Source organism: Diceros bicornis, chromosome 1 (assembly GCF_020826845.1).
Source record: "Diceros bicornis minor isolate mBicDic1 chromosome 1, mDicBic1.mat.cur, whole genome shotgun sequence".
NCBI lineage: Eukaryota > Metazoa > Chordata > Mammalia > Perissodactyla > Rhinocerotidae > Diceros > Diceros bicornis.
Genome location: NC_080740.1, coordinates 5,790,199 through 5,812,962, shown reverse-complemented (window position 1 = coordinate 5,812,962; position 22,764 = coordinate 5,790,199). Strand labels below are relative to the sequence as shown.

Here is a 22,764-nt window from a genome sequence, read left to right as displayed (position 1 = left end):
ATGTAAAAAGATTATTAAAACAAACACAAATTCTAAAAGTTTCTCATACAGAATACTTGAACTCCGAGGCTGTGTCTGTAGGCCTCAGTTAAAAACCACAGGTATAAAAGTGATTCTGAGATGGGGTGTGGGACCATTGCCTTGATGGGTCATTTGTAAATTGGGGTGAGGGGAGGAGAGGATTTTTGATAATCAAAATGGTGATTTGGAGGGAGGGGGTACTGCCATTTAGAGGTCAGTGGCCAGGGATGCTAAATCTGTGGGACAGTACTGACAATGATCTCATCAAGACACCCCATCAGGGCCCCATTAGACTTTAGGCTTCATAATACAGCGACCAGCTCTGTCTTCCACTCCAGCACTAAGAGAGCAGCAAAGCCTAGTTAGGGAAGAATGAATGAGGACAGAAAAGATGCAGGAGGACCACTTTGGAGGCTATCACAGAAGCAAAGGTGAAAAGTCTAAATGAGGTGGTCACTGGGAAATGGAAACATTGTAGAGGTATAACATATGCTGATTGGCTACTGGTAGGGAGACAAGTGAGGAGGGTGTTCACAGCACAAGGGTGCCTGGTGGAGGGCAGAAGAAAACTCAGGTTAAGCTTGAGGTTTCTAAAGCTTGGCGGAGAGGATGGTCCCATTAACAGAAATAGTGGAGGCAGAAAGAAATCACCTTGGAAAGAGACTCTGAGGAGTTATATGAACCAGGTGGCCAAACTTAAATCGTACAAGGGCATCATTTCTCCATGAAGACTAAAAACAAGGAAAACCCACTGTCCTACTACTTTTGGGCCATTCTCTACATAGACAAGTGGTCAAACACCATTTTAACAAAAACTAAGAAGTCTATTTTCCTGTACAATTGTACATGACCTAAGAGAATTACCCAACCTACCTATTTGAGCAGTTCCACAATCAGTATCTGAAGAGAGCTTTTGTCAAGATCTATGCAGACATCGCCCCCTGGTGGTCACAAGAATCCAGGATGGAAAATCACTCGTTTTAACTTGGGCTTTTGTCTCGCCGAATCTCTAATTGGGCTCCTCATTCTGGCCCCTTAATTCTCTCTCTAGATCTGCCATAGTGTTTTATAATACTGCCAATTGCACTATCTAGTAGCATGTTTAAGGAACATGAAATGAAAGATACTAAACTGAGACTGTTACCCACTGCCATGATTCACTGTGGTCTCAGGAGACCTTTGGTTTAACAACCTGAAGAATGGGGTTTGGGGCCAGTCGCCCAACTTTGGGTCCATAAATCCAGATTCAGTTTCTTCATCAGTAAAATAAGAGAACTGGACTGGATGATTATTAAAGTGGCTTCCAGCTCTTCTACCTTCTGTCGTCTCCAAAAGAAGCCCAAGGGAAGGTATGTTTTCTACAGTTCTTGTATTTTTAGCCTATTGAATAATCTTTGCTAACGACAAATTCAGTCAGTAACTGCCACAGACTGATCATTTTTAGACTCTGTGTTCCCTTAAAAGGAATACTGTAACGAAAGACTCTTAAAGTAGACTAACTTTCAAGAAAATGAGCATGGAAGTATAGATTTCTTCAGTAAGGAACAAATCCTTCCTTTGCAAGATCTGCCAAACACACATTTCTGCCTTGAAAGGAGGTCTGGAAAGTGTTCCCTTACCGTTCCACGTACGTCTCGTCCAGGTTGTTGAAGCCTATTGTCGGGTTTCTGAGCTGATTCTGCACAGACACTAAATCGTTGCTTTCCAAGGCCTGGTTTAGTAAAGCCACAGCAGACAGCATTTCCACCGCAATCAAGAGCTCCTCGTGGGCCAAGTAGTTCTGTCAGAAAACATACAGCGACATAATCTCCCCAAATCACACACCTTGTGTATGTGATGCGGTTTAGAATGCACGTTTCACAGCACAATGACAAGTAAAGATTTTGAGAACCCAGGAGAAAGACAGCTCACTGGCTACTTATTTTTCGTTGGCTTTAAAGAACAGGTAAATGGCCTTGGGTTTTCCTTAGATGACCATTTTGGGGACTGAGTTAATTATAACCAACAGTTACGATTCCACAAACATCCGCATCCCCGTAGCCGATTCCTACTCCCAGCTATATGGGCTGCTTACAGGTTCACTCTCACCAATAACTAAGTCAAGGATTAGACAATGTTGTCACTGTATGAGAGTGCGAGGTAAGATTTTAGCATAGCTGGTGATTTTTAGTTTAAATTAAAGGTCAAGAAAGAGGGGAGAATTTCACCTACAAGTTTTAACCCCAGAAAAGTATATCAAAGTCTTTAAACCAAGAATATTGATTCTAGTTCCAAAAAGGTTAGTCTAGGTCACATTTTTATAATTGGGTATAAATTTTAAAATGTACTATAAGGTCTAGATATTTGAAGAAATGTGAGGTCTATCTTTTGGTAAATCAAGTAAGGATCTCCAGATTTATACAAGTTATAAATCTGGATTTGGCTAATTTAAAAAATATATCTTAGATTTCAGAACGCCCTCCCCCTTCAACGTTCTCTTCCATTTAACTATTTTATACTGACTTGACCCAACTTCAAAAGGGTTATTTCTTCCATCAGACTGAAGGAACATAGAGGGAGCATGAAAACAAATTACCAAAAAAAGCTGATATATGTCTTTACATTTAGGATATTACATGTAACCACAGAAATCTCACAGCAAATTGATTTTAGAGTAACAAAGCATCATTTTACCTCCCAAAGCAAATGGAAAGAGGGGATATTATAGGGAGCAAGTAAGTAAATTTTACCCCAATATCTTACATTAACTGTAAGTGCAAGTTTAACACATAAGGAAGGTATAATATTATAAGCAAAGAGCAGAACAGAATCATTTGAGATTCATCTCCTCTACTGGTGCCGGTGAACTGTCCACAAATATCTAAAGTGGTGTTTGGCAAAGGATAAGGAAAAATAAAGAAATGGGGCAGGATGAATGACTGTGCTGGGGTGTGAGCAGCCTCGGGCTTCAAAGCTAGAGAAGCAGGGACAATTCTAATGAGAGAACCTAAGTGCAATTTAAGAAACTAAATTATTTTTCTTTTCTTATGAAATAGCATATTTCTATTTATAAAACATAGGGAGTCTTAAGAAGCCAGAATAAGAAAACTAATCCTACCACTCAAGCCCTTGAGTGTATATCCTTTTATTTATTTTTAATTCATGCAAACATTTACAGAGGTTTTGTTTTCTTTAATGGACTTTATTTTCTTACTACAAAAAACAAGATAAAGCTACACATTTTAATCTCATTTTTTCCTCTTAATATTAGTGTGCACATCTTTTCAGATCATTACTCTTTACACTATAACTTTTACTGGTTACATATTATTTCTAGCACATGGAAATACCATAAATTAAGCAGTCTGTTATTAGTTAAACATGTGGTTTGTTTCTTGTTTCTCAGGATTACAGACAATGCTGTGAAACACCCCTGTGGCTAAAACTTTTTGGTTCGTATCCTTTAGGCTCATTTCCTAGCAATGTGATTGTCAGGACAGTGGGTAATAGCCTCTGACACGCATTACTAAGATCATCCTCCAGAAAGGTTGTAGGATTCATGGTCCCACCAGCTGCGAGGAGGTGCTCGCTGCCCCAGACTTCCAAACACTGGGTCAACGCTCTCAACTCTCTACCAATCTGTTTCCTAAAAATAACTATATTTCATTTTAATTTAGATTTACTGACTTCCGACTGAGTCTGAACTTTTTCTGTGTCTTCGTCATCTGCACGCTCCTTGTTTTGCACATCGTCTCTTCATGCTCTTGGCTGCTTCTCCTTATTTTGGTGGAGCAGAGCTGTTTCTGATTTTTGAGATCCAATATCCCTCTATCTTCCCTTAGAACTTTAATTTTTGTGTTTTTTTTTTTTTTTTTTTTTTTTTTTTTTTTGTGAGGAGATCAGCCCTGAGCTAACATCTGCCAATCCTCCTCTTTTTTTGCTGAGGAAGACGGCCCTGGGCTAACATCCGTGCCCATCTTCCTCCACTTTACATGGGACGCCGCCACAGCATGGCTTACCAAGCAGTGCGTCGGTGCGCGCCCGGGATCCGAACCAGCGAACCCCGGGCCGCTGCAGCGGAGCGCGCGCACTTAACCGCTTGCGCCACCGGGCCGGCCCCAATTTTTGTGTTATTTTTTATGTTTAACCTTTTATATTGGAAATTAATTCTGGTTTGTGTAGTGAAGTAATGTTTTCCTCCCCAAATGGTTAAACACTTGTAAGATTGCCTTCCTTTCTCCACTTTCTGAAACAATTCTTGGCTCTCCTTCCAGTACTTTTCATTCTGTTCCATTGTTTGGCTTAATCCTGTGCTAGTACACATGCTCTTAACCACTGTGCCTGCATACGAATATTACTATTTAATATTATTAGCATATTAAGGAGCATAAATTTACAACATCAAAGCCATGGTGCTAATGTTCGTGGTTGCAGACTTCTAAAAATGCAGAGTCAGAGGTTATTTTTCTATATCACAATACATTACATATTTTTAAAAAAACTTCAGTGTAGTTAAAAAAATTATCCAAAGTTCTTCAAAAACCACACAGAGAATAAGAACCACCTGTTTTCAGTGTATATTTGTGCGGAGCCTCCTGCATGTCCTAACTATGTTCCAGAAGCTTCATGTAAAGGAAAAGCAGCAGTTAAAGAGGAAGGAGCCATGGGATGGCACAGGGAGGCCAAGGAGAGTGGGGACTTGTTCAAGTGGAAGCCACTCCACCCCCTGCACCTTTCCTCAACAGCCTTCCTCACTGCCTGGACTCAGAATTACCATCTCCGTGCCTGGAACCTCCTCTGACTCACCATGGCGTTCTGCTTCTGGAGGTTGAAGAGCTCGTTCTGATACATGGCAGCAGCAAAGGGATAGACAGCAGGCAGCTGGGCCTCTGGTTTCTTCAGCGCAAGCAGCGTGTTCTCGGGGTCGCCTTCCCGAATGACAGCGTTGATGTGGTCCACCGCGGCCAGCCCTGGTGGGGGGGGGGGGTGCGGTGGGGGGGGGCACAGTTCATCAGAATGTTTTCTTTTCCCACTGCGGCCTGACCCAACCAGCCCATCTTTCCAAGCATTAGAACCTAAGGCATCACTTCTCATGAACTCTGAAAAGCTGCAGTTTAGAAGGCAGGCAAAGCCTTGGAAATGGCAGCTCAGTAATTAGAAGTCAGTCCAATCCTTGGAGGTCATCTCTAAAAGAAGCTCGGCATTGACAGAGCTGGAGTTATGAGATCATTCCTGCCTAGCATGACTTCCCTACAAAATCCATCCTTTCAGGACCAGCTCTGGTCCCACCTCTTCCATAGCGCCCTCGCACTGCTCCAGTCCCTGAGGCTTCACACCCTGGGAATCCTCCCAGTATTTAGAGCCGGGCCATACAGACCCCGCACGCATTGCTCTTTAACACTCCTGTGTGTTAGTACTGTCTCCCCAAGGAGACGGAAGCTACGTGGGGACCAGAAGCAAGTCTCGCCCTACTGCTGACCCTCCCTCTGAATCAGCACCAGGGGAGCCCCCAGGAGACACTCAGACACATTGCTGCTTGATACTGACGGTGTTAGTTCTCAGAATACTCTCCCTTCAACTCTTGTGTTCTGTGACGTGTGATTCTTAAGAAAACATAATTTTATATGTTTTTTTTAAATATTACAACCAAAATTCATATCGTTAAATAAGCCTGTGCTAGTATCATTTAACCTAAAAAAAAAGCTCTGATCACAGACATGCCTTGGTTTACATGATCTGACCCAATCATAAGCTCTCTGATGTCTCTCCTGGTTGCAATACTCAGATTATAAAGACCTGAATTTTAATGATCAAAACTGAGGATGCCCGGAACAGTAGATTCAGTGTAGTTTTCAGAAAACAGAAACAGAATTGCTGCCCAAATGGAAGAATGAGTGATGAACTCTGCCACCAGGCAACAGCAAACCGAACAGAACCAGCAGGATTTTGCCCTACAAAGAAGGCTTCAGGGTAGTAGAAATAACACAGACCCATAGATTTCTAGATCTTTTTAAGAGTTAGGCAGTCTCCCTAATACATGACAAGACTGGAGCTAAGATTATTCTAACCTTTTTAACAGATGACAATTTATCTTCTCTAACTATGTTGACAAGGGGCTACCCTCAATAACCTTTCTACTAAGAGACATCTTCCAATAGCAGGAAATATAACAAATGTAATTTTTCATGCCACACCCCACAAAACTTACACTGATTCTGAAGGACCCTAAGAATCCAAACACCTTTCTCTATTCTTAGAATTAACATGACAAATGAAAGAATTCCAGAAAGGAAGGTTAGTGGTTGTTTGCGGCCTTGGCTGTTCTGTTGAAGTTTTGTAAGGCCTTTCAGCTGCGTCTCTGATTTCTCTGGAGAGGATCTTGCTTCATCTTTGAAAACTCTATGAGCTTGCATAACTGGATGGTAAAATATTACCAGAATATCATATCCTTAAAACACTCTTAATGAACCATTTCTTCTATTAAAAAAACAAGTAAGCTTAACCATTCTTTTACACTCTGCATTTAACAAAATTTCCAGTCCTGATCTTAACAGAACATGTCAAGTAATGAATGGAACGCGTGTGCCAAACCCAAACGTTAAATGACTGCCGTTCAAACAAAGCTGAAGACTCTGACAGCAGATCCAGTGACATTACCATGGAAGTTGTCACTTATGTTGTTACTATGGCTGCTACGAACGTAGACACCTTATTTTTTTTTTTTCCTTTTGTGAGGAGGACTAGCCCTGAACTAACATCTGATGCCAATCCTCCCCACTTTCCTTGAGGAAGATTGGCCCTGGGCTAACATCCGTGCCCATCTTCCTCTACTTTATATGGGACGCTACCACAGCATGGCATGACAAGCAGTGCGTTGGTGCGCACCCAGGATCCGAACCTGTGAACCCCAGGCCACGCAGTGGAGCATGCGCGCACTTAACCGCTGCACCACCGGGCCGGCCTGGACACCTTAACATTTTAATAGAATAACCTACATGGTTGGAAAAAACCTTGTCAAGTAGCTATACTTACATATTTTAAAGCATACAATTGTCTCATTGTCATGTCACTGACTGAAATATGCTTTACAAGGTTTTCTCAAGACTACTTTTAGTTGTACTAGACCATAAATTTTCAGATGAGGAGAGATCAAAAACTTCAGAATAATCATGTTCTACCCATTTAAAGCCATCAAACACTGCAAAGCCCCTCATAATTTCAGCTGGTTTTGCATTAGTGCAAATCATCTCATGCCTCTTACTTAAAAATGGAAAAAAAAAGTATAGCCAATTTGGCATTAAATTTGTAGTCAGGAAATTAAGTCATTGAGTAAAGTATTAAAACATTTATACAAGGCATGTTATTTAACATGAAAAAGAAATCTGTGTTAGTGGTTATAAACATTGCACAAATAAACGACGGCAAAGGGTTGTGGAACCATTTCCTCACTAAGCTTATGGACCTCAGATGTCTCGCTGGCGATATTAATTTCTTCCTGTAATTCATTTCTGTCAAGCATAATGAATTCTCAGCTTTCAAACAGAGCAGAAAGAGAAACTTGAAATTGTGCTTCATGTATCATCACTGACACGTTCAAAATTTAATAAGAATAAAACGACAGGAACACGCATTCCAAAATGTTCAGGTGTTCCCTTTATTTATTTTTTTTGTGAGGAAGACCAGCCCTGAGCTAACATCCGATGCCAATCCTCCTCTTTTTGCTGAGGAAGACTGGCCCTGGGCTAACATCCATGCCCATCTTCCTCTACTTTACATGGGACGCCGCCACAGCATGGCCTGCCAAGTGGTGCGTCAGTGCATGCCTGGGATCCGAACCGGCGAACCCCGGGCCACTGCAGCGGAGCGTGCGCACTTAACTGCGTGCACCACCGGGCCGGCCCCTAGGTGTTCCCTTTAAAAAAAGTTACCCATGAGCTCTCAGCAGCTGGGTGTGTAAGGTAAATTCTCAAACCCACTCAGCTGTTGACCCCTAGATGTTTACATCCATTTTCTCTGGGCCTCCGTGATTCCTGTTTGAAGCCTTTAGGATACGTCTCCACCAGCAACTTAGGAGCAAACTTCCAGGTAACACCTACAGGTGCGCATTTATTCGAAGGTGTTAAGAGCAATGAAGAACATTCAAAGCTCATCTAGGAGGTTAAATCAAGGGCAGGGTTTAGGACTGTTGTAATTAAGGGATACTCAGAGTTTAAATTTGGCAGGTGGTTCACACGCCTTACTAAATGGGCTAAATGCACAGTCTCTCATGTATTAGGTTTTTGGGTATATGTGGGTTATTTAGATTGACCTAGGGGTAACAGATATCAAATAGAATTCCCTACTGCCTCAAGTAAAAATAAAATTTTATTAGAGAGAGGAAAAAGACTAATAAAGAGATAAATGGATTTAACTTGCGTGCGCTTATTTCAATTACCCAAGTTTTCCGTTCTCTGTAGTCACACAACTGAACCGGCATCAAGAAGAACTGAACTGTGCAACGCCGTAGAGCCTCAGGGACATGAGATTCAAACCTGCCGCCCTGCGATTTCCTCGGCCTGTCGAGTCCACTCACTTGCACTAAAGCTACACAAGCTGTACGAAAACGAGTCTCACAGACTGCAGACTAATGACTGGTAAGTCACACAGAGCAGAGGTGTCAACAGTATCTTTTACAATTCCAGTTGCACGCCACCACATAATCATGGGCAAGGAATGACAATCTTTAAGTCATAATCTTTTACTAGGTCACCTTCAATATTAGCCCAATAAAGGATAGGTTCGAAGTACAACATACACTGGATCTATGATGAAAAGGGAAGGTACAGTTAAATTAGCTTCAAGGTACTTTGCATGCACTAGGGCAAGCTCACCAAAAAAGCTGTCTGCGAAACATCAGATGATGCACCATAATTAAGAGCGACACTGACATTCAGTGGATTTTCCATCATATAAAGCAGTTTTACAAGGACACAGAAGTTGAGAGTCTTGCTGAGATTCTGACTAGGAGGGTTTGTGTGTTATAGAAGTATCCATTCCTGTCATTACACACCATTACTTACTGTTGACTTTATTGATGTTGCCTTGGATTTCTGCTTGTGTCAACAGTTCTTCATATGCGTCTCTTTCTTCCTCTGAAATACAGTTATTCTGCAAAACAAAGTCTTCACTGAATCCTGAGGTTAAATATTTCCAAAGCTCGATATTCAAAAGCAAAAATGCAAAGAGTGATAAAAATCATGCACGAATTTTCATTTGAACTCAATGCCAGTAGTTAGGAGTGCCTGCTCTGTGCAGGGCCCTCAGGTTAGGCACGCCGGGCGAGGATTACGAGGATGAACAATGGACCCAGTGACTCTCTGCAAAGGCCGAATTGTCTAATGTGGAAAACATTAGCTTGGACCACTTGATAGTGCATTTTTTTGTAGATCTTAACTAGTTGAATTCTGGAAATTTCATTTGATTCAGTCTAATAAAATTAAGAACACAAATAACAAATATACACAGAACACAAGAGATTCTATAGGAGAAGTACATACTCAGTTGGAATGAAAGTTTTAAAGAGAGACAACAATTGAGAGCAATGTTAAAGGCAGAGAGGAGGGAGCAGGGTTTGGTCGCAAAGGTGGGACAGCTTGGCACATCGGGCTATAGCATGGAGTGTGTGGCCAGCATTAGCCAAAAGGGTGGGGAGGTCAGTTGGGTACCCTAGAGGCCTTTTAAGGCCACGTGAAGGACCTGTACTTAACTCAGTAGGCAGTAGGGAAGCAGAGCAGGTTTCTGGTGGGATGACATCAGATCTGTAGCCAAAGATTAATTTTGCAAACTCTAGCTCTGAGAGAGGTTGGCTTGGAGAATGACAGGAAGCAGGGAGACCCAGAAGGAAGGTGCTGCAAGAGGCCTGAGACGAAGTCAAGAGAGGCAGGTCTGAGGAAGAGTGGTGCGACTAGAAGGCGGGCAATGGATGTAAGCCTGGCAAGAAAAGGCAATGGAATGCAGTGATGGATAGGGCAGAGCGGACGTAAAGAGAGTTCTGAAACAATGTGGGAGTCATTCCAAAGGGAAGCCAGCAAGGGGCAGGCGTGTGAGAAGGGCAGGGTGGACATGAGCACCTTTCTGACGTGGTTGGGACGAGGCCCGTGGGACACAGAGATGAAGTTATCTGGAGGAGCATTAGAGGGGCCTGGTATCAAGCTGACAGCTGATTTCTTCAACAAGTGGATGAGCTTAATTGAGGAAGAATAGAGACAGGAGGGATTCAGTGTCAGACCTTGAAGCATCCCCACATTTAGGAGGAGGAGGAGGAAGAGCCACTGAGAGATGCAGAGGAGAACCACGGCAACTAAGAAGCACATAAGCTAGGGGAGCAGACAGTCCCAAGGCAGGCGGGGCAGGGACAGGCAAATGTGCCGGATGCTGGCGGAAGCCACCAGTTGAGAAAAGATGGTAAGATGAGGTGGTTACTCTTAGTAATGGAGCTGAGGCTGATACGGCCAGAAATTAAGGAGAGGAAAGTTGGGGAGGAAGTGGAAGCTCTGAGTGCAGACAAGTCTCCAAGAACACTAGACAGGAAGGCAGGAAGTGTGACATAGGATCGGGAGCAGCCGCCCTGCCCAGGAGGGAGACCTCCTCCTCAAACATGAGGATAAACCATTGGCAAAATACGAGGAGACTGGATTCAAAAATATCCTCTCTCGAATATTTGCAAAACATACATCTGACAAGGGGTTGATCTCCATAATATATAAAGAACTCACACAATTGAACAACAAAAAAACAAACAACCCGATCAAAAAATGGGCAGAGGAAATGAACAGACACTTCTCCAAGGAAGATATACAGATGGCCAATAGGCACATGAAAAGATGCTCAACATCACTAATCATCAGGGAAATGCAAATCAAAACAACACTAAGATACCACCTCACGCCCGTTAGAATGGCTATAATCACCAAGACAAAAAACAACAAATGTTGGAGAGGATGTGGAGAAACAGGAACCCTCATACACAGCTGGTGGGAATGCAAATTGGTGCAGCCTCTATGGAAAACGGTATGGAGATTCCTCAAAGAATTAAAAATAGAGATGCCCTATGATCCAGCCATCCCACTACTGGGAATCTATCCAACGCACCTGAAATCAACAATCCAAAGAGGCTTATGCACCCCTATGTTCATTGCAGCATTATTCACCATAGCCAAGAAGTGGAAGCAACCTAAGTGTCCCTCGACTGACGATTGGATTAAGAAAATGTGGTATATATATACAATGGAATACTACTCAGCCATAAAAAAAGACAAAATCGTCCCATTTGCAACAACATGGATGGGCCTGGAGCGTATTATGTTAAGTGAAATAAGCCAGAAAGAGAAAGACAAACACTGTATGATCTCACTCATATGTGGAATATAAACCAACACATGGACAGAGAAAACTGGACTGTGGTTACCCGGGAAGTGGGGGTGGGGGGTGGGCACAAGGGGTGAAGGGAGTCATATATGGGGTGAAGGACAAACAAAAATGTACAACCCAAAATCTCACAATGTTAGAAACCATTAAAATATCAATAAAAATGTAAAAAAAAAAAAAAAAAAAAAAATCACTAAAAAAAAAAAAAAAATATCCTCTCTCAAGTTCACCACACGGAATTATTAACGTCTACTAACAAATCTCAAGGTAACCTGGACCATACCAGGTCTTCTGGTGATGGTCACACCAAGGGAAGGTCTTCAGCTGCTACTTCTACACCTCCCAGGTACGTAGTTAAGTTTATGACACGACCATCAATTCTTTCAATTCTTGCAACCTACAATAGTCATCATATAAGGAAATCTAATCTCCTCACACAGTGCATGTTCTTCTTTTACCCTTACATTTTACCCAAACCAACTGCCTATGTCTACGAGGACCACCGCAGTTGATGTAAAAATATCACCTCTAACTGTAAGGTTTTTTCAAACCAGCAACTCATAACCATATTTATTACTGAGAATCTAATTAAATACCTTCAGTCTTGCATTTTCCTCCTTTCTCTTTTTAGCTTCCCAGAGTTCCTTCTGATACTCCTGTGCCAGGTCGTCATCCACTAAAGTTAAAACTGCATTTGGGTTTCTTAGCGTTACAATGGTTTGCTCTGCTATTCCTTTTTCAATAGCTTCATTAATGGCTATAACTGCAGCATGCACTGAAAAGTAAAGAGAAAAAAAAAGATTTTAATCAGCAAAAGACAATATGGACACTTGCATTGACGCTGCATAACTTAAGTGGTTTTACTTTCTTCTTTGGCTTCCAGGAAGCGTGCCAAGAGAGACCTCAGACATATCAGAGAACACCCCCGAAAGCCTCTCCACCTGCCCATCTGTCTCTGGTCCTGTCTCAGCATCTGTTACGTAATCCCTATCTATGCAACTTGCACTGAACAGCTAAAATGAACCAAGCACTGGTCTCAGCCACTGGGGGTTTGCAGGGTGACAGGGACACTTTTAAAGTACCATGTGCTTTCTAAGAGAGGCCTACGATTTACCTTGCAACACTGACAGAGTCACAGCAGCGTACCCTATCACTGACATCTAAGGACAGAGAAAGCAGGGAAACGTTTTGGAGAATGAAGATATTTCTGGAACCTCTTAATTCACAGTGCACAAGTGGATGTCTAAAGTCCCAAATCAATCACTTGGTTATGTTTTGATATACTCAAATTAACCATCTACAATACACATAATAAAAACTTTCAGGGTGCTTAAACTATCTTCTAAATATCCTATTCTTATAATCAAAATCTTATAACCAAAATAAAGCATAGTAAGTGTCTTGTCAGTGGCAAGTTTGGATTTTAAATAGACTTACATGCAGCTTCATCCACAGACAGTTCATTAGCTAGAATACCACCTATTTTGCTGAAAGATGGCATCTGTATTCCATATTTCTCAAGCTCCTTTCTCATATTACTGATTTCCTCCTCTGAAAAAGAACAAAAAAAATCAAAGTAAGCCCCAGAGATGGAGGGAGGAATGAGTATATTCGTATCAAGAAACGTCTTCATCAAGAAGGCGGGGCCATTTCTAAACAAGAACCTTAGCAAGAAGCCAGCCTCAGGTTTTTATTTTGCAAATGTGGGGAAAAGGAAACTAGGTTGACTATGAACAGTATAATAAGTAGGTTTTCCCCTCTGATCAATATAGAGGAAAAAAGGGAATCAAGAGTAGAATGAAAAAAGATATTGGTATATTTTCTTAACAACTACATTGTAAAAAATTGTAAAGATAAAGAGCAGTACCTGTGAAGTCTACCTTGCCCAACAAATCCTGGATCTGGGGTGCTATTCCTAGTTTGAACAGATATAAACTGAAAGAAAACAAAATTATTAGCAACTGGATCATCATAAATCTTAGAGTTAGAAATTACATAAATCTTAAGGGTTTTTTTTAGTTGAGCAAGACCTAAGAGATTATTATCTCATCGAATCCATTCACTTTACAAATGAGGAAACTGAGTCCCGAGGTAACACAGTCCCTGGTGGGACCAGGACTATACCCTAGTCAAAGTCCGAAAGACTGGTCTTCTGTAGTCCACAGCACTGTCATGCGGTTAACTAACTCTCTACCACCCATTTGTTGGGAGAATAAGCGACACAGCTAACACAAAACAGCAGGTAACCAACGCAGTAAACGTTTCTTTGGATATTCCTTACATGATTCTTATTTCGTTGAAAGTAAAGCTCAAATTATATTTTCCTTTCCATTCCTATATATTCGTTTATACGCCTCCAAGTACCATACACCCCTTGAAGAAATATTTGTTTTACATTTTTTGAGCCAATAAATAGAGTGGAAGACTATTCATGGATGGAATGATGTTCAAGATAAACCATGATGTGGGCATATTACTAAGTGGAGAAGAAATTGTATATATTTTTTAAAAATCCCTTAGGAAGCAATTAGGGTACCCACTAACCTACCCATAACCTGATAAAAGGAGTTAAGGCTGGCATCTAAACTCTACCAAAGAAGATGAAAATACACGGTTATGTGACTTTTCTCACCTGATCACTGAGCCATAGTTTCTGTTCCATATTTATCCTAACCTCCCAGCCCCCAAGATTAATTCTACAGACCAACTAAAAAATTCTGTATTCACTTTACCATCAATTTTGATAGGTTATAATTTATGAGATTTTAACTAGAAGTTAGAAATTACACAATAACGCGTATGGGAGAATGATTTCAATGGCTTGAAACATTTCAGGATGATCACTTCAGATATTGATGTGAGATGGATCTGAGCAGTTTATAAAATACATAAAATTTCATTAAAGGAGTTCAAGATCAAGCCTTCTTAATGATATTAAACTCTTAAAATGCATGATTAATGTAAGTAGCATGCATTGAAATTTACTTTGATCATCTCTGCAAAAAACAATCATTTAGAAAAGTAATACATGATCAAAGTTAAAAATTAGTAATCTATGGTTAAAAAAGTTACATGGAAAATCACCATCCATTGTTAAACACTAAATATTTTGATATAAATTCTTTTAATGTTGTTTCTGGAATAAGTATTTTATAAACTCACATAGTATTCTACAACGTGAACATACTGTCATTTACTTAAGCAATCACTGAGCGTTTAGATGGTCACTAATTACTCACTGTGGCAAATAATGCTGCAGGGAACCTACTTACATATAGATACATCTTTGTGCAGGTATCTTGTTACAATAAATCCCTAAAAACAACACTGCCAGATTGAAAGAATACATATACAATCAAAGCTTTCAATACACATTGTCAAATTGTGTTCTTAAAGACAATACTGGTTTATTTTCTGTGAGTAAAGGGTTAACAAAGCCCCTTTCCCTACTGCAAGAGAATCTGACCTTTAGTTAACTTTCTAGCTCTGTTCCCCCAGGAACCTGATACAGGTATACACAACCGTGTTACTAAATAAGCATGATTGCTTAGGAGAAAAATAACCTCTGATTGACACATCGCATCTTGACTAGAAGGAATTATCAATACCTAACAGGCACCATACCTTCAGGTGTTCCTGAGTTCAGAGACTCTCATAACTGGCACACTCCTCCAGGGCACTGGGAAGCCATGCTGTGGAGCTGTTACAATAGATCCTGGCTCCTGGGGGCTGAGGCTCTAAGCCACGGAGGCTCCCGCACCCACCAATATGAGTCTCACTCTTTAGCACTCAAGCTGTCACCTAGGGTACCAAAGAGAACAGCTTCCAGATGGCTGCGTGGACAACTGTGTGCAGTGTCCTGAAGCCTCCCCATGAAGAGCAAACACTCGATGCTGCCCTGCCCGCAGGCTGCATTTCCTGGCTAGCTCCATCCTTCTGAGCAACTGGTGCCAGATGTGGCTTATAGCAGTTGTGCGAGTCTGGATGTGTAGTTGAACCTAAGAACTCACTCTACCACCAATACAGGAGAATGCCATTTTCTTTGTGCCCTTATCACCACGGGGTACTATCAATAAAAACCTTGCTAATCTGATAGCCAAAAAATGTTAAGTCCACATATCCTTTTGTTAGTTGTGACGGTAAACATTTTTTCATACATATATTGGCCATTTCCATTTCTCCCAGGAAAGGCCTATTAATAAATTTTTGGCTTTAAAGACTTTTTTTTCGGGGGGGGGGAGGATTTTCCCTTCTATGATTTTCCCCCTTTTCCCTGAAAACTACAATCAAAGGACAAAGAACAAATGACATTTCAACCATATGGTAATTTCAATTTTAGTACTAAATTTTAATATGATATTCTTATCTTACCCACAGTGGAAAAACATATCAGTCTCTGAACATTCTTCAATGTAAAATAGGCATTAGGTAATCATAATTCAAAGCTAGAAAGACAGGATACATTCCTTAGTTTAAGTTCTAGGTCTTCAGAGATTATCATGGATATGAAACTATTTACACAGCCTCTGAAGACTTTACTACGAAAGGTTCATGCCAAACAAGTCATTATAATTAAAACTAGTATGCTGACATTTTCAAAATCATAATATTTCATGAACCACTTCTCAAGTCTTTATTACACGGGAAAAACATTCCAGTTAAAAGGGAGTTCAAATCATGTGGAACAAATTAAATGTCAACCTCCTCACTTGTTTCTCTCTAGTAACTGGAACTACAGCACTAAACAGATAGGTACCATAAAGCTGCAAAAGAATTCTAAGAAAATAAAATCAAGCCATACTTTACGAAATGAAAATAGATCCATAAATAATCAAAAATGTATCATTTTATCTCTTCAATTTCTTTCATAGTAACTGATTTGCATTTTCCTCCTCTTTTTACAACTAAATTTAAAAATACACATGAACTAATTTATAAAGAAAACTATAAAAATAATTCAGTGAATTACTGAAACTTTGAAAATGTGACAGTAAAATTTAAAGAGACACCCATAAAATGTCTTCTAACAACAAATTTTATGTCTATAATTATTTCAAGTATTTAATATGTTGTTTTGTTGTTTTTTTTTTTTCTTGCTGAGGAAGATTCACCCTTAGCTAAAATCTGTGCCAATCTTCCTCCACTTTGTTTGTGGGTCACTGCCACAGCATGGCCGCCGATGAGTGGTGTAGGTCCACACCTGGGAACCAAACCTGGGCCACCAAAGTGGAGCACACTGAACTTAACCACTAGGTCACAGCACCCCCTAATGTGTTGTATTTTTAATGTGTATTACTTATATTAATATTCTGTTAAACTCTTAACACACTTTAAACTTATATTCTTATATCAAAGCCTAAGCTAATGAATATGTATTATCCATAGTATATTTCTACTTCTACTTCCCTATCTGTTGGGATAATCTAGAATTTTAGATCCATGCATCAAATTTCATATTACGTAACAAAAATTTAGATAACTATAAATTTTATTAATCTCTTTTCTAATTTCATCTATATCCAATTTTCCTCTTTCTTAGTTCTATCTTTGGTTTTGTTGTGTATAAGTGAAAGTGCTCCATAAATATCTGTTAAATAAATCAACTGAATAAATCACCAGTTGCACATATTTTAGTATTTTGTTTGTTCCTTGGGTGTTGGTTCCGTTCGTGAATCTAATTCCTCTTTCATAGTGTTGGTTCCCTCAAATATGTGGCATTTCCTGATTTGGGGCTCATCTTGGGGTTTGCAATTTGCTGTTTGTGGTTATTGATCACAGGTCCCCATGACAGGAGCCAGCCTTGGGAAGACAGTGGGGGAACAGTGGGGCTGACGACAGGAGGGGGCCCAGAGTCTTGCCTTCTCAGATTGGGGCTCCCTGTGCACGCTTTTTTGGGGTCCTTAGCTCTCTCGGGTACTGGTATGCTACCCAGCCATCAGCACCCACACTCGCCGCTTCAAGGAAGGGTCAGAAGGCTCAGCAGGTCCAAGCCCAATAATGCTGGCTCTGGGGCTCTCCTTTCCCTGCCATCTCTCTGCTTGGAGCAAGCCCCACGGCAGCTCCTCGCTCTGCTGCATCCCTTAGTGGTTTCTGGGCTGCGGTCTTCTCCTGTCTTGTTTCTCAATCAATCCAGTCCCATCTGTTTGCTTTCTGTCAGGAGCTGTTTAAATTTCTAGTCGGTGAATGGCATTCTTTTTTTTGCAATTTTTTTTTTAACGACCACTTTAGTAATTTCCTGACAGTTTTGGAAAGGGAGTAAGAGAGCTGTGCTCCATCAACGATCTTGACACGATTTATCCCCTCATTCAATCACTCTGTATGGAACATCTACAACAGAAAAATGTTTGTCTCTACCAAGCTGTTCCTCAAATAAAGGTATTTAGGCTGCCACAAAAAAAAGGTTTGGTAATATGAACTAAAGCAATTATACTAAACAAAACCGTTCATTTTCCCCTGTGGTACTAAAGAAATGAGGTGACTATTTCCAATTATACTTTTTGCTTCTCCATTGTACACTCTAATACTAATACAAATCTCACAACAAACAAACATCCTGGTTTAACTAAAAGTTGCCACAAGGTGGAGCTGAGAAGTTATCTTTTGGATGGAAGAATCTTCACTTTTTAATTTATTTCATTTTATTTAATTAATTTATTTTTTGTGAGGCAGATTAGCCCCGAGCTAACATCTGTTGCCAATCCTCCTCTTTTTGCTGAGGAAGATTGGCCCTGGGCTAACAACCGTGCCCATCTTCCTCTACTTTATATGGGACGCTGCCACAGCATGGCTTGACAAGCAGTGTGTCGGTCTGAGCCTGGGATCTGAACCTGCGAACCCCAGGCCGCTGAAGTGCAGCGCGTGAACTTAACTGCTACGCCACTGGGCTGGCCTCTAAATTTACTTTAAATCAGAGATTTTCTTATGCTAGTACTGATCAGGTAAAAATCTTATTTGCATATACATACCTTCACCAAAAATGTTTTTGTAAATGTTAACGTGTATTTTTTATTTGGCTTCAGTTTTCAACATTTAATGTCTCTGACATTGAAGTTTAAACTATTAGCTTGAAAAAGATCACTTTTCACACTATGGGAGTTTTATACAGAATCTCAGTGTGGGAGGGGCTTCCAGGCAGATGACTCAGAGGGACAAACAAATGTTCACTAGGAAACTGTCTTATCCAGTATTCCCTTGCTGAAAAGAATCAGCAATAGCAGCCTGTTCCTTCCCAAGCATTTAAATTCAAATGAGGCCATTCATCACCCAAAGCATATAGGAAATCCAGAGCCTTAATCCTAAAAAAACAAAACACGAAGAGCCCATCCAGTATAAAAAACACCAATTTCTTGCAGCTTTTCAACACTGAACTCATTAAGCACCTTTAGTGCCTAACAGCCAACACAAAGGGCCCAGAGCCTTCCAAAGGACACTGCGGAATTAATGTCGCCACCACTTCCCTGGGTAAGAAAGACTTGGTGTGAACCAGCGAGCCTCTTATCACACCAAAAGTTACCACACACTTGCGCTGCCACTGAGTGAGGCCAGCAGGGTGGGTAGCCCTGAGGTACTAAAGCCTCACTGGCCCATCCGCTCCTATTTGTACAAATAATAACAGTGCAAGTTCAAGAAGCAATAAAGACAGTAAAAACATAAATGCTACTAAGGTTTTTCCTACTACTTTCAATACATACATTCAAAGGTGCCATAGTAAAGGAATGCAAACTTAAAAGGCAGGAGCTGAATGTATCGCAGCTTTGCTGGATCACATCATGTGCAGTTCATTTTATGCTGTAACATATGAGATGAACGTACCAAAGCCACACGGCTGACCAGAGAGACCATGGGACTAGAAGCAGAAGCCCTGGATCCTGCCCCAAGACCGGTCGTCTCTGGATGTGTGACTCTGAGCAAGTCACGTAACCCAACTTTCAGTTCCCTCACCCGTGAAAGGAAGGATCTGGACTCAACTTCCCAGGCCCTCCCAGTTCTGAAGTTCCCTGATGCTTCATTTTAAACCTCCTAAATATAACAGAGGAGAGGCCTGTGCTGAAGTTCAAGTCTGACGCCACTGTTCTTTTAATATTCCGAGTAGCAAGGCAATTCTTGATTCTCTTCTGAGCTCAACGGCGGGCTGAGTGTCACAGCAGGTTCTGGTGTCACAAAGCCCGGTTTTGAATACCAACTCTGCCATTTACCAGCTGTGCGACCTCGGGCAGCTGGTCTGTGCCTCAATCCCCTTGGTTAGAAAATGAGACTAACAACAGTACGCACCACATGGGTATGTTGTCAGGATTAAATGAGATGACATCTTAGAGCACTTTGAACAGTGTCAGGCATATAATTAAAAGCTCAATCGGTGTTAGCCTCTGTTTTTACTACGATTATCCCCTGCTAAACAAGCATGCCCTTTCAATGCACACACTTATTAATAACCTACCACAGTGGTTTCCCCACTTCCAACACTAAGATTCTTTTACTACTTCCCCTCGCTGGCTCCATGTTTGAAATGGTTTTATCTACTGAACCACATTATTTCCCCATCTTAGTCACATGCGTCACTATGAATATCATGGCAAAATCCAGTATTCTATACCCAATTTTCAAGCAAAAATAAATGGTATCCTGAGGCAGCCATCATAGGGAAATTAGTTCAGTTAAACTAACTGAAAAGTTAAAAATACAAACGCCAGAGACTTCCAGTTGGAATCAATGGTGTATGTGCTGTGTTAGGTGACAAGGCCTGGTTCACAGCCTCAAAAAGCTTAGAATCTAGTAGGACGGACAGGCTGAGCCATAACACTAACTCAGGAGAGGAAGGGGAGGAGAGAGGGTGGTCCAAAGTATGGAGAGAATTTTGAACAAGGAGTAAGTTGAAAGATATGGAAGGTGTAACCATCTTCCTCACCATAATCCCAACTATTGCCATCTCTAGATATCCCTCCTGAAAACATAGGATTTCAGTCTGTCCTTTGGGTAAAGGACTATTTCTAGGAAGTTTATTAGTAAATACAAATATGTTCTCTGTCAGAGACGCAATCAATCTGGTATAAGGCATCAATGGGTTTCTTCATACGAAAAGGGTCCTAAGGGAAGTGAGTCTAGGACAAGGGAATTTATACATTAAGGTCTGAGGAGCCAGTTCAAAGGCCACCTGGTAATTAAGGCAGCCGCGCAACTGTGGGAGCTGGTAGAGGAGTCCTTCTTCACAAAGCTCTCAGGGTACTGGAACAGCTGGCCAACCAGAAGTGGGTCTGCCACAGCCATTTTCACAAACACAAGCCCCAAAGGTGTGCTATTTCAGCATCGCCACCGCATCTGAAAACATGACCGCTGGGCTGGCAGCCACATAAGCTGCAGCAGGGTCAGTAATGCTCACACAGAAGGAAGGTAGACTGATCTTAGGCTTGTTGTTGTCAGTATAGTAGCAGCTTAATAGTCAAATCAACTTTATACAGTAAGAAAAGCAGAATCCAGAATCCTAATCTGTTAAACTAGAAAAATCATTATGAACACATGACTTGAAAAGGATTCCTTGGAGGGGAGTTGATTCCATGTCTTAAAGCAGGACAGGATCAGAACATCCTCTTGTGACCATGAAGCAAGGATATTTCAAAGAATGTCAGGGAAAGTGCTACAAGGACAAAGGAGCTGCCAGAGAGCGCCCCTGACCAAGCTCAACCAATGTGGTCCACCAAAAAAGATCCTCGTCTTGATTAAGGCTGTGAAAGGCCAGGCGTTCAAAACAGTGGTCAAAAGAGAATGGTATCAAGTGAACAAAAAGGCAGTTATAATACAAATAGAGATAAAACAAGACATGTATACTTATTTGTATTAATTTTAACAAGTTGGGAAGAGTTATTAAAATATGGGAGCTTTGTTTTTTCTATAACTGTCTATAGAGTACAGATATGTACTTGTTTTTATATTATTTATACTACACTTATACTACAAGAAAGAATAAAGACCAGGAACTCTGAGTAAGCCAAACAGTCCTAGAAAACCAAAGAAGTGTCCCAAGATAAGGAAGGACTGAGGAACACAGCTGGTGACAAAAATAACCAGGTGGAAAGAAGGTCCAGCACTGATGGTCCCACTCAATGGTCAAGCAGAGAGAGGATCCAGAAACATGATCTGCGAAGATAAATCAGCCAAATGGCCCAAAGAGTATTAGGTAGCGTCAGTCCCTCATCTCCTGGGGGAGAAACCTCTAGAATGCCCATCTAATTTCAAGAAAACATTCAAAAGGCATCCATAAGCTTTTAATAATGTTAACACATCAGGCCCATACATCATTATGACAGAACAATGGGTTATCTAACGTTGGCCAAGCGAGACATGGAAGTAAATCATTTCTGGGTGATGGGGGTGGGGACCAGATTGTAAATAAAAACCTACCTGACAGCACATACTGAAAATTTAGAAAGGTCTGATTGATTTCCCCAGCAAAGCGCAGCCTGCTGCCTGGTAGCTAAGGTCTGACTCTCCCTGGGAGAAGAGTCCAAGCTGGAGCCATGTTCTGACGGACAGCTGATGGGTTAGAAACCAGATCTGTAACCTGGGCAGGTCTGAAGAGGTATTGTTTTTGGTAACCATATATAGGTAACAGCTCTGGGTAGGCGCCAAAATATTATAGTCCTAGGATGAGTCAAAATTAGTGGATAAATAATGAGGAAACAAGGGAAATCTGTAGAGCAGATCTTTGAGAACAGGTTTAAGTGTGGTAGGTTGGTAATAATGTATCCGGACATTTCACCTGCTCTTTAAGGTATTGGAAGTATTCAAAAAATCAGTTCTATTAAGTTTAATTGTTTAAGGGAATTCAATTTTATAACTAATATTTAAACATGAAACAACATGCAAAAGTGTTCTTCATGCATAAAAGGCCTCCAGACAGTAAAAAAAAAAAAAAAAAAATCAGTAGTAGTAGCTGGTTAGTAAGGCTCTCACTTCTTGAATGGGTTCCTTCTCATTGCACAGGCTTTATAAACACCCCAGATGAAGACACAAAAGGGAAACATGCCCAACAGTCACCAACAGTGCTTGTCACTTGGCGTTGAGATAACGGGTACTTGAGCTTTTCCTGTTATTCTTTCAGAATTTTCCAATTTTTCCCACAATGAACATATTTTATTTTTTATTTTAAATAAGAACAAGATAATAAACATTTCTCTGAAAAAACAAGGAGGCCACCCATCACTGAGGTGAGTCTCTGGATATTAGGCAAAGCGTGAGGATTCCCCGTGCGGCTGCCGTGCTAACGCTCACTGGAGTCTGGGCTTGAGAACACCAAGCTGAACTGACAAAAGCAGCAACGAGTGGCAGGCCAGGAGGCTGGGTCAGAAATCAAGTGAAAGGGCG

General features: G+C 41.0%; 1 protein-coding gene across 1 annotated transcript in view; it reads right to left on the bottom strand.

Moving 5' to 3' along the window:
* Nucleotides 1–22,764, bottom strand: part of IQGAP2 (IQ motif containing GTPase activating protein 2) — a 261,521-nt gene that overhangs the window by 90,417 nt on the left and 148,340 nt on the right. The window contains exons 6-11 of the mRNA XM_058565585.1: nucleotides 13,274–13,341; nucleotides 12,844–12,957; nucleotides 12,003–12,181; nucleotides 9,060–9,147; nucleotides 4,807–4,970; nucleotides 1,641–1,801 (exon numbers count right to left, since the gene is read on the bottom strand). Of these exons, the coding sequence (XP_058421568.1) occupies nucleotides 1,641–1,801; nucleotides 4,807–4,970; nucleotides 9,060–9,147; nucleotides 12,003–12,181; nucleotides 12,844–12,957; nucleotides 13,274–13,341 (774 nt within the window). The remainder of the gene's footprint in view (nucleotides 1–1,640; nucleotides 1,802–4,806; nucleotides 4,971–9,059; nucleotides 9,148–12,002; nucleotides 12,182–12,843; nucleotides 12,958–13,273; nucleotides 13,342–22,764) is intronic.